The sequence below is a fragment of the Myotis davidii genome, unplaced genomic scaffold (assembly GCF_000327345.1).
Source record: "Myotis davidii unplaced genomic scaffold, ASM32734v1 scaffold663, whole genome shotgun sequence".
Classification (NCBI taxonomy): domain Eukaryota; kingdom Metazoa; phylum Chordata; class Mammalia; order Chiroptera; family Vespertilionidae; genus Myotis; species Myotis davidii.
In genome coordinates, this window is record NW_006295816.1 from 4,157,114 (window position 1) to 4,169,985 (window position 12,872).

The 12,872-nt window shown below is 53.9% G+C and overlaps 1 protein-coding gene across 1 annotated transcript in view; it reads right to left on the reverse strand.

The window, feature by feature from the left end:
* CNTN4 (contactin 4) overlaps positions 1–12,872 on the reverse strand; it is a 332,854-nt gene that overhangs the window by 213,553 nt on the left and 106,429 nt on the right. Inside the window, exon 2 of the mRNA XM_015568361.1 lies at positions 3,533–3,675. Coding sequence (XP_015423847.1) covers positions 3,533–3,587 — 55 coding nt within the window. The 5' untranslated portion in view covers positions 3,588–3,675. The remainder of the gene's footprint in view (positions 1–3,532; positions 3,676–12,872) is intronic.

Here is a 12,872-nt window from a genome sequence, read left to right on the forward strand (position 1 = left end):
AGTGGGGGCCCACGGCGGGGGTGGGGGCCCACGCCAGTTTCTCGGAGGAGACACGTGAGGCGGGAGGTCGGTGGACTGCGCTTCGCAGAGGCTGCATGGAAGCGGCCCGCACTCAGCTCTCTCTGGGACGTGATTGAATACGTGCTCCCTGGGCAAGGACAGAGGTGGCTCTGTGTTTAATACCCGCCAAGAACGGAGAAATATTTGAATGCTGTGCTTATTCTTGGGAACAAACATGAGGATCCCGGGAATGGAAACACCCGCCGGCTGGGCTGTGGGGCCAGGCCTGGGATATCCCATGTGGGCGTCCTCCCGCCTGGGGTTGCGGTGCTACGAAGCGGGGGCGGTGGGGCTGGTCCCCAGCATCGCTGGAGGTCCTGAGGAGGCGGAACAGCTGTGCTCACCGGATTCCGTTATCAACACCACAGTGTGGGCGCGGGCGCTGTGCCCGTGTGTGTCCACTGACCCTGAGACGGGCCAGAGCCAGGCGGCCCACCTCGGTCTCACTGATGGGCCTTCCGGCCTGAAAGCCATGATTTCTGTGAGAATGTTCTGCTCTGTTTCATTTGTTTATTCTGTTCTTTCGATTCCACATGTAAGTGAGATCGTAGGCTGTTTGTCTTTCTCTGACTGACTTACTGCACTTGGCATAAGACCCTCCTGGGCCACCCATGTCGCAAATGGTAAGATGTCCTTCTTTATGGCCGGCTAGTGCTCCACGTGAGGATGTCCCACAGCTTTTTATACACTCACCGCCTGATGGGCATGCGGGCTGCTCCCAGAGCTCGGCTCCTGTAGATGATGCTGCGATTGCCAGGGGGGAGGGGCATGTTCCTGCTGTTCTTGGTTTCTTCAGATAAAAACTCGGAAGAGGGACCACTGGGTCGTAATGGAGTTCTGTTTTTGATCCCGTGAGGGACCTTCATTCTGTTTTCCATGGAAGCGACACCAGTTTGTAAAGTGCAGCAGAGGGAATACGCCAACAATATTGTAATACCGAGGTAGGGCGCCAACTGGGTACTAGGCTTACTAAGGGGGTCACTTTGTCGTATATAAAATGCCTAATCACTATATTGTATATCTGAAATTAATATAACATGAAGTGCCAACTGTAGTTACAAAATAAAAATATAATAAAGAAAGAAAAGAATGTTCCTCTCATTCGTTAGCTTCCATGTAGAGTTTGTGATCCCTGGTTCAAATTGATTCGGAAGAAGAATAAAGTCTCGATTTTCAATTATTGTCTGAGACTGCGTCTAGCATTTGTCAAAAGGGAGGACCCTTCCATCCTACCGTGAGCCGCTAATGACGGCCCTGAAATCACCAGCAGGCTGTTCCCGGAGGAGCTGGCTTAGACACTGGGATCTTTGATCTTATTTAGGAAAAAGCGTATGTGAGACCCGCTAATTATGGTAAACATGGTAGGCACACACATTTCCCTCGTAGAAATCTCACCGAGACATGGACGCCGGGGGAAGTATAGACAAGGAGAACGATGAGGGTAGAGAAATATGTTCAGAATTCAGTGTCCAGCGCTATGTAAATGAGTGGAATCGAGACAAATAGCAAGAAAACAAAAACATTAATTACAGCTTGCCTTTGCCTAAGTGAAGGAAGCATATGGGAAGAGAATATTGATGCCATGCAGAGCAGTTCCCACACAAAATACTCACCGAAACAATCAATACACAGGTTCCCCACCAAAAGCTGAGAGAGTGAGGTAGACACAGGTGCGCTTCTTCGGTGGGAACCTCGCATTTTTCACGACACCAGTGAGGGGGGGCGAGCAGCGCCCCTGACTTCCTGCCCTTCAACGTCTGGCTACCTATTCACTCAGCACACTGGGTTCAATCAACACGCTGCTGTAATCAAACGCTGAGGAATGGATTCCCCAGGTTGTGCTTTGAGGAGTGGTTACTCCAGAGTCCTGAGGAGGGGGAGCGGATTGTCTCAGTTGAGATCCAACGTGGGGAGGGCCAAGGTGCATGTGAACCCGAAGAGCAGGTGTGGCCCAGCGCCTGGGGCTCACCGCTGGGAAGACATGGGTTCTGACTAGAGGATGAGAATTAACATCTCTACGAGAGATGGCTACGTGCCCAGACATCCAGGATCGGGAGGTCAATGGAGGCCAGAAGTTCAGGATCTGAAGGTCGGGTATGACAAGGAGGGGAAGGAGAGTTTACATGTAAACACATAGGAAGCATGACCACCACCATGTTGAGAATGAATGTGCGACTGTGCACTGTCCGGACAGGTAACAGACAGCTACAACGTCCTATCACATGGCGGTCAAAACTCTGGGCTCTGGAGTTCGTCTATCCAGGCTACATCTTCTTAGTTCTACCACTGACAGGGTTGGTGATCTTGGCGGAGTTTCTTAAGTCCTTCACGCTTCAGTAAAGAGATTGATAGTAACGTCCTAAGAGTAAAGACAAACAGTCCTAGGGCTCCGAGACAATGACATGTGATGAGGTTCACTGAGGGCTTAGTGTGAGGGATCCACGCACGCCGGGTCGGCCACGAGTACCCTGGATCGTGTAATAATTGTGAAGCATTCGCTACACGAAGCTGCCAGTCTACGCGGCACAGAACCGAGCTAACCGAGCGGGAAGAGGGCGGTGGCTGTCTGTCTCCTCAGGGTTACACCCCCAGTTCCTATCAGGGAGCTGGTTCCTTGCAGGGTAGGTACTCAGTGACACTGCTTGAGTGAAGGCATGAATCAGGGTGATGGTGACCCTAAAGTCCCTTTTGTTTTATGTTGTAAAGATGCAGATGGGCTGGTATCCCTGCTGGACTGGGCATTCTGATTCCAAAGCAGGTCAACCAAACACCTTCCCTAAAGCCCTGGAGAGAGGCCTGTGGGCCGCAACCCAATGCCAGCCCTCCACCTTGCAGCACACACACCCCATCAATGCTGGAATCATGGACGCCCCCTGGTGGTCTCACACCTTCCGGAATCCGAGACAGCCACCTTCAACAGCATGTGCGAACTCTGGAAAGCCCTGTCTAGTAGCGGGCTGTGAGTCCAGGGTCAGGCCTGCTGCCTTAGGCTCTCTGGCTCCTGCTCGCCTGTCCGTGCGGTGAAATGAAAAAGAGAGGGTGGGAGCCCAGCCATGGAGTGGTGGCAATGAAGCTATGGGAAGAGCTCCCAGACCACATCCGCCCCCACACACCAACCAGTGGCCGGCAACACCCTCGACTGTGACATCGGTTTCCTTACCCAGCTCAGCTCTCTGCATTCAGCACTGGGATGAGCAAAAATAACAACTTTCAAACTGAATAATGGTTCAAATGACTCTAAAAGGACCAGGTAGACGGCGAAACATCAACGCCTGGCCTTGCCTACACCACCATGAAAAGAGCCACTAAAAGCCCATCAGCAAAGGGCCTTCGACGGCGGCAGCCCAGGCTCTCCCGGCCCCTTGCATGCTCCAGATCCAATCATTGCCATCTGAAGCGACAGCCCGCTTTTGAATTAGTGTGAAATACACTGGCGCTTTTTAAATCAGAAAGTTTAAAAATGACACGCTACCTGCAAGGCACAACGTGAATGATTGCAGGACCAGCAGTTCCCATGGCAACCTCATCTTCAGTTTCCGAGGTCAAAGGAGTTTCGAGTCCAATAACAAGTGAATAGAATGGCTGCTTCTTTTTAAGTTTCGTTCAACCTTTGATCTGCGGGAAAGAGGAGACATGGCAATGAGATGCAGGAATACTTCTTGTGGTCTCTGCAACGGATGCTGACGTGCATGCAAATAAAATTCACTTGTGCAAACGTGCTATTAGAGAAGACAGAAGCCTGTCACATTATACACAGGGGGTGGTGTCTCTCCTTTTCTGTTCTGCCGAACACTATGTAGGTGGCAACCCGAGACCATGCGTCCCCAGGAAGAAAAGAGCGACTTCTGATTAGATGTAAACCAACCTAAAAGCAGGGGACCGACTATTTTTTTTAATGTGTTTTTATTGATTTCAGAGAGAGGAAAGGAGAGGGAGAGAGAGAAACATCACTGATGAGAGGGAATCATTGATCCGCTGCCTCCTGCAGGCCCCCTACTGGGGATTGAGCCCAGAACCCGGGCATGTGCCCTGACAAGGAATTGAACTGTGACCTCTTGGTTCATAGGTCAATGCTTACCCACTGAGCCACACCGGCTGGGCCAAAAATATCTTATGAACACTGTGTGAAACAAACAAAGCCCAGTGTCCTCGGGTACCAAAGGTTTGCGACAGGGCCTCAGGTAAACAGGCCTCACTGCCTTTGCGTCCTCCCCCTCCCCCTCCCCCATCTACATCCTTCATGTTTAGGGAGCACCTCTTGCTCATCGGACACTTGGGGAGGCCCTGGACCGGCTCTGTCCTCAAGGGCCTCATCGTCTGATGCATAGCACAGGTGTGCTCTCCGCCACTACAGAGGAAGGAGGGGGACTTTCTGGCTGGGACACGTCATAGAGGAGATGAGCTCCCAGGGGGCTGAGAGAGGAGCAGGTGCCTCTTATTCATCAGTGAACCGGAGAGACCAGAAATCCAGGGACCCAAGCCTGGAGCTCTCCGCACAACGGGGGCTGTCGCTGGTTGCGGGTCCTGGCTGGGCACCCACGCCATCTCCCTCTCACGGGGGTTTCATGGGAAATCTCATGGTTCAGTGAACAGAACCCCTCTGAAGACCCCCAACCCCACCAAATGCTGGATCTCGCTGTTTCTTACGTGGCCCCCGTGTGTTAATGTTGATAGTGAAACTGGACAACCAATGGGTCCGGGCTGCCTGCCACTATTTGAGCCAATTCTGCAGAGACAGGGTTGTATGAACCTTTATTCCAGTACAGCCAGGAGCCTGGGAGAACAGCAGGTCATCCACAGAATCTGCTCTACCCCCCACCATAAGCCAGCTCCTTATATTGGGTAGAAGGACAAAGATTACACGGGGAAGCAGGGATTACGGGCATGGGGAAGTAGGCAATGTGGGCTGGGGCGGGACTCCATTGCTTGGGCAACCAGGTTGTTAATCTTTCCATGACAACAGGAAGTTCTTGAATGAGAATGGACCGCATTCTAAGATTGACTCCTAGGTCCAGAGGTCTTACAACTGCCAGCCAGGTTAGAATGTCCTTTCTTTAACCAACACAAGGCAATCATGGTTAGCAGAGTGTCTATATATATATAAAAGCCCAATATGCAAAGTGTCCCCTTGGGAGTTCAACCAACCAGGAGTTTGTGCACTATGATGTGCGCTGACCACCAGGGGGCAGTGCGGACTGAAGGGAGGCCCTTGTGGGCAGCCAGCAGCCAGGGAAGGGAGGCCCTGGCCAGCAGCTGCTAGGGACCCTACTTGCGCATGAATTTCGTGCACTGGGCCTCTAGTCATTAATATTTCCCATAACCATAGCTAGTCCTCAATATTCTATATTTGCCCCCAACAATAGTGGCCTGGGGCTCCCTGTCTCACCCCCACAGAGGATGCGCTGTGAGTGAGCACAGGCTCCCGGGGAAACATGGACCCACGCAAGCTCATCCATCTAGGGCAGTGGTCGGCAAACTGTGACTCGGCAAACTGCGGCTCGCGAGCCACATGTGGCTCTTTGGCCCCTTGAGTGTGGCTCTTCCACAAAATACCAACTCCTGCGCATGGGCCACAAAGTTTCAATGGCACTGTACGTGCATGCCCGCGCATGGTATTCTTTGTTATGGGGTGAGGCCACAACATTAGTAACCAAGAAACAGAATTTCCGGAGGATGAGGCCCAGAAATCAGGGTTTTAAAAAGATTCCCAGGTGATTCTAATGTGCAGCCAAGGTTGAGAACCACTGATCGAGGGCTCTGAGCTGATCTGTGGGGTGTGGTTGCTGGGAAGCCTGTATGTTAACTGGGAAGCCAACAGGAAGGGAACCATCTGTAGAGGGCGGGCCTCGAGCCCTCAGGTAGCTCAGCGTCTGAGAAAGCCGACGCGCCTGTGCTGGAAGGGACCGGTCTCTCGGAGCGGCTGCAGGCCTGGGGGCAGGGGTCTCTAACCCAGGATGTCCCCACCTCTCCTGACACAGGTGGTGACGAGGCCTTTCACAGGGACGGGATGCGCTGATCAATGAAATCTATTAACGCCTTCAGCCGATGATCAGGGTATCATCATTATCTTGTGAGGGAAATGCCATCCCAGACCCCGGGATGGATCTGCAATGATAAGTCGTTTCGTGAAGCAATTAAACGGAGCTCAGAGAGGGGCCCGACTCCACAATAAGATGTAATCGGTGACGCGATGTGCGCTCTGCTCGGAGCAGTAGATTTTCCAGAAGGAAGGAATCCCAGAGCCCTCGCCTTTATTTACACGCAGGTGGGGAGGCTCCCCTTCCTGGGGAGAGGGATCGGGGTCCTGACGGTCATCAGTCTTGCGGCTGCGGGGAGCAGAGCAGCGGGCGCTCTGAAGGGAGGAAGATCCATGGGTCTCGAGTGGGCTTGTGGGCAGGACGCCAAGGTTCCCAATTTCGGTTTTCCTGCCAGAGCCAGAGGGAAGCGGCGGATGAGCCCAGAGTTATGGCCGTCGGGGAGCTACCGGCCGCCTGCAGCCCAGCTCGGGCTCCAGCCGAAGGCGGAGGAGCGGCAGGTACTGTGCTCAGCACTAATTTGGAGGCCGAGCCCACGAGTGAGACCCGTAAATCCTGGGAGGCGGCCGCAGGGTGGGCAGGGCCTGGCTGCAGTGTCTGGCTGGGCAGGAGATGGATGACCGAGAGCTTCAGCTTAGCTTCCCCACACTGCTTCCCGGGGCAAATCCCGCAGCCTCCAGCCTTCACAGGATGCTGACACCGACCGTCCTGCTCAAGGCCCCTGTGCCGGGTTTCAGACAAGCGTGCCCCCGCCCCCATTCCCCCTTAAACACTTGGCTTCCTGAACCTGCGTCAGGGTCTGAACCTGGGATTGTGGGTTTCAGCATGCCGCTGGGAAAAATCCTGCTGGCACCCAAGTAGCTCTAATTCAGTCCCATAAATAAGTGGGTGCACTTCCTGTGTGGCAGGAGGGGTGTCGGAATCTGGGGGTGCAGAGGGGACAGAGCTCACTGCTCACCTGGTGGGAGGGCCTGCCACACCTGTCCTTGCCCCCAGGGCAGGGCATGCAGTGAGCTTGGTGAGCACCAGATACTAAGCACACACAGGAGCACCACCTGCTGAGCCCTGCAGTGGGGCAGGCCAGGGGCGGACAGTTGGAGCTGGGCCTTAAAGGATAAACGGGAGAGAGGACAGCACACAGGCATGAAGCTGAGAACTTTGAGGGTTCAGTTGCCACCACACAGATGATGAAGAGCCACGTCTCGGCCCTGCCACACCCACGCCCTGGACCTGGGCCTCCTACTCCGGCCACCTGGCTCGTCTGTGAAATAACGGGCTGATGCCCACCTGCCAGGCTCATCGCAGGTTCGGTGAGAATGCACAGGTGCCACGGGCAGGGGGCCTTGCTCAGGATGGAACAGCACAGCCTCGATTGGGGCTGGGTCCACACTGGCCTTGGGTGTTGGTTCAAGAGCTTGGACTTGAGCCCAGCCAACCTGGCTCAGTGGTTGCACATCGGACCTATGAACCAGGAGGTCATGGTTCAATTCCCAGTCAGGGAACATGCCTGGGTTGCAAGCTCATTCCCCAGTAGGTGGCGTGCAAGAAGCAGCTAATCAATGATTCTCTCTCCTCACTGATGTTTCTCTCTCTCTCTCCCCCTCTCCCTTCCTCGCTGAAATCAGTAATAAAAAAAAAAAAGACAGAGAACTTGGACTTGAGTCTGAAGGTCGGGAGGCGGGTGGGAATGACGCACTGCGGGCAGGACCTGGGCGCGGTGGATTTCCCCACGTGGGACCTGCTTTAAATGCAATCCCCGGACGCACAGAGGAGGTGCCTGCCCCCTTTGCTCTCTCCTCGGTCCACAGGTTACTGACACCTCATTACCAAGTGCGCTCGCATCAGGAACCCAGCTTTCAAGGGCTCATGGCAGCGGGACTGAGCGGAGTGCTCTGGACCAGGTCACGGCACCGTGTGCTTTCATCCTCATTTGGCCACAAGGTCTCTGGCCTTTGAGAAAGTGGCTGAATTTTTGTCAATATGTTTGTGCATCTGCAGATTGGGGGCCATGTGTGCTGCGAGGGTCAAAGGATACAAGTTTTGAAAGTAAATATTAATTATTATTATTGTTAGGACTCGGCCTTCTCTTGATTTCTTGGCTGAGTCTCCACTGGAATAGATGACTGAACCGAGATGAACAAAACCTGTGGCCATGTGGCTGTCTTCATGTTTTTTAAAGGATCAGCGTTTTCTGTGCTCACGATTTTGGCAGGAATGTGAACAAAACACTGTGTCTTCTTAAAAATATTTTTATTGATTTATAGAGAAAGGGGAAGGAAGAGGGAGCATGAGAGACAGAAATATTGATGAGAGAGAAACATCATTGATCAGCTGCCTCCTGCACGCCCCCTACTGGGGGCCGAGCCTGGAACCGCGGCATGAGCCCTGAGAGGGGCTGGAACTGGTGACAGACCTCTTGACGACACGTGTCTTTTAAAGCCGGACAAAGTCTGAGGGCGACTCCTCTCTGCTTTCCTGTCCTGTCGGAGGGACGCCGGATGCCAGGGAGCAGAAGTGCAGAGTGTTCACCACACAGAGGCCCGCACGGGGGCGGAGAGGAGACCCCGTCGGGGGTTAGGCATCCCTGGTGTCCACGCAGGACTTCCCCTGTGGCACGCGACTGGGAACATGCTCTCGCCCTCTCAGTGTAAGAACAACGAGAACACCATTTTCTTGCTGGTTCTCATGAGGGTGCAGCCGTTCCCAGGCTGGAGGTTGAGAAGGGGTCATCCCCAGCTCCCCGCCCGTTGGAGGAGTGCGTGTTTTGTTACCCTGCGATGAACTCTTGAGGGGCGCCGTCAGGCATGCTGGTGGGGAGCTGTGAACAGAACCGAAAGCCAGAGAGAAACTCTCCCTCCGAAAGCAGCCTGCCAATCACCCTGATGGAGAATGGCATGCCGTCAGACCTCGCTGCTCAGGCCGTCCACAGACAGGTACTGAGTGCCCATTATTCAAATGGGAAGATGCAGAATTTACATTCAAGGTCAAGGGCTGTGCCCACAAGGGCACGGCGACTCCGCTGGGCGGAGAAGACTCCTGACTATTCCAGTTAAGTGTCCGTGTCAAGAGCGTGGTGCGGTCAGTCTCTACGTTTACACTGACACCCCTTCCCAAGGCCCCGATGCCCCCCTCCTTTTGTGGAGGGGCCACAGGGGTCCCCTAGGAACGGTGACCAAACCTGCGTCTCCTGGTTTCTCTCATCGGACTGCTCTTCCCAAGTGGCCGGAAACGGGAACGACGTGCCAAGAAGAGAAACGCGAGGGGCCTGATGACACGTGGAAAAACCGCACCTGCTAACCGAGGGGGGGCCCAGGCGCGGTGCGCCGTATTGACATCGTCCTTGCTGACTCGGTGGGCCATCGGGGCCTGTTTCCATCATAAGACCTCGTTACAGAGGACTCTGAGGGATTGTTCCGCTACAGTGGATGATGTTCTTCATTTTAAAGGCTTCTAGGCAGAATAGTGTCTGCCGGGTGTGGCGATTCTAACCAGAAATATGGTTACAGTCGGCAGGAATCCTTTGTAATGAAGAGCCAGCCAGCCCATCCCCGGCCCCCCCAATCTCCAGAGGCTACCTCACACCTTCTGAGACCGTACAGCTCCACACACGGGTCCTGAAAAACATGCTAAAGTTTCTTAGCATGTGCACCTGCACCGATTTCTTCCTCTACGACCTCCTTCTGCTTTGATGTGGGGCCCCTACACTTCGCTGCTGTGGAGACCGTCTTCGCAGAAGCCACCCCAGCATCCCCGGGGGTGTTCCCACAGGCTGCTGGGCTGAGACGCAGCTGGCCTCCGGGGCCAGGCTGTTTCCTTGATGGGCACGTCTCTTCACCAATAAAAGAGGGGGCGGCACCAGACTGTTTCCAAGGACCCTCGGAGGCTGATTGGCATCCTTGTCTCAGAGGAAGGGTGTGCGTTCGGGAAATGCTGAATTAGTCAGATGCGCGTTGTCATGGTGCCCCCGCCATCCCCACAGCCCCCTGAGCGCAGGCTCCCGGACCATCATCTCCACCCACCCACGCTGGGTGAAAGGCACGGCTTTCTTTCTTTTCTTTTTTTTTTTTTTTTGTATCTTTTTATTGATTTCAGAGAGGCAGGGAGAGGGAGAGAGAAACATCAATGATGAGAGAATCATTGGTTGGCTGCCTCCTGCACGCCCCACACGGGGGATCAAACCCACAACCTAGACGTGGGCTCTGACTGAGAATCGAGCCATGACCTCCTGGTTCATAGGTTGATGCTCAACCACTGACCCACACTGGCCAGGCTCAACTCATAATCTTTAAAACAACCCTCAAAGATGGACAAAATATGATGTTCATTTGAAGGGTTAAATACATTTATCTTTAGTTGGAGCTGATAAGGAATGAGCTCTATTTCCCCTGAAGTTTATGGAGGTGAGTTTTATACACAGCGACAGGCCTTCTTTTTAGTGTAAAGTGTAATGAGATCTCAGAAATGGATGCAGCCACAGTACCACCACCACCCTCAGGATGTGAGACGTTTCATCAGCCCCACAATGAACCCCGACAGCGTGGCCGCAGAGCTCACATGTGTGATCACTTTATGGAAATCTCCCCAAACAGGCATGATGCAGGCTTATTAGCATCACACGCAACTGTTGTATGTACCAAATACACAGGTTTCCTCTTGCTTAGCCATTTCTCAGAGACCCCATCCTTTCTGCAGAATGTCACCCCGATTGCTGGGAAAACAAGAAGAAATGCCAATCACAGCTGGAGAAGGGAGAGAGCGGGCCCCCCTCCTTCCCAGTCCTGGGAAACCAATGCTAATTGAGGGGGACCCCCTTTCCTGCTTAGGGCGCCCCTGATCTTCTCAAAGGAGCATGTCACGGAGACAAGACGGCCACATTACGGTTTGCAAGGAAAACGAACATGCCTCTGCCTTCCCCTTGGTGGTTGAGAACAAGCTGGTTTCAATCCCAGCTCCACCACTTAGCTGTTGACCTTGGGCAGGTCTTTTGACCTCGGTTCACCTTACTTTCCTGTTCAGCAAGGGGCCCGTGATGGGAAGGGGTTGCTGAAAGGCGTGCAAGGGACACTGTGTGACTGGGCTCCGCCAGAAGCCGCTGAGCAGGGATGCAGGCGGGGGGCTTGGGAAGGGACAGCGGTTTCAGGAGACAGGTGGCTGCAGGAAGTGCATCGCGCCAAAGGTGGACCCAGGGCCGCCCCCGATTCTGTCCTGAGCATGACAGGAGGCAGGCGGAGAGGATGTGGGAGCGAGAGCATGGCTCTGGGACTCCAGTCTCGGTCCCATTTCTGACTATTGGGAGGGAGACTTTGCAAACCCTGTCGTCTCCCCCGCCGGAGCAGGAGAGGAGGGTTAGCAATGCTGTCACGTTTGTGTCCTGCTGCCCACTGGTGAGCGGCCGCGTGCCAATTCCGCTGAACTCCCCCATAAATCACCGTTAATGAAGCATGGTGCACATCGAGGCAGCAACAGGCATTTTTTAATCACCTGAACTAAAGAAGAGCTAAAGGTAAGCACAAAACACTCGAGTGCCTAATATATTAGGTGTCGGATTTAAAGTGGCAAGAGCCGTACGCCTTGGAGAATCCGCTTGGATGCGTGCAGTGGGGAGTGAAGCCACGAGTCTATTCATCATCACGCGGCTTGCCGAGCGCCTGGGTGGCCAAGGCAGGTATCCGCTGGCCTCCGAGTGGGGCTCTACCTCCTCAGAAGCAGAAACGAGGCCGCAGACACAAGGGCACCAGCTATGGACGGCCATGAAAATGCGGGGGCTGGCACCTCTCATAATCTGTCCTTTGCTCACAGAGTGTGACGTGAATTCTAGTCACTGAAGTGACACATGACACGGCAATTGAGTGAGGCAAACACAGTCTACCTCATGGGGCTGATGTTATCCCACTGGGGAGCCAATCGCATGGACACAGAGCGGCTGGGCAGGAACCACCAGGAACGCGCACCGGGGGAGTCCAGGTGTCCGTGGCCTTCGGAACCAGAACACAGCTCACATCTCATTGTTTTAACTGTATCAAGCCAATTCCTTACTTGTTTCAAGACAGTTCTTGTATTAGTATATATGTGTGTGCGTATACACACACACACTAGAGGCCTGGTGCACGAAATTTGTGCACGGGTAGGGTCCCTCAGCCTGGCCTGCACTCTCTCGCAGTCTGGGAGCCCTAGGGGGATGTCCAACTGACTCCCCATGGGGAGCAGGCCTAAGCCGGCAGTCGGGCATTCAGAGGTGCAAGAGGCTCCCACCACCACCGCTGCACTCGCCAGCTGTGAGCCCAGCTTCTGGCTGAGCAGTGCTTCCCCTGCGGGATGCGCACGGCGTTGAGCTCTGCCCCCTGGTGGTCAGTGTGCGTCATAGTGACCGGTTGTTTCACCATTCAGTCGATTTGCATATTAGCCTTTTATTAATAGGAGATTGATTTCAGAAAGGAAGGGAGAGGGTGAGAGAGATAGAAACATCAGTGATGAGAGAGAATCATTGATTGGCTGCCTCCTGCACGCCCCCGGGCATAGGCTCTTGACCTGAATCGATCCCAGGACCTTTCAGTACACAGGCTGACACTCTATACCCTGAGCCAAACTGGCTAGGGCAGAACAGTTCTTTTTGATGCTCCAATGTTTTTGTCTATACACTGGAGCTGTTGCCACCTCTCCTTTGGGAATTTATGAAGGACACGAGCTAATGCATATAAAACAGTTGGCACCATAAACCAACCTTCACACAGGCTGTCTTATCAGAAGGCTCTCTCACAATCAATAGAGTCTGGGGAC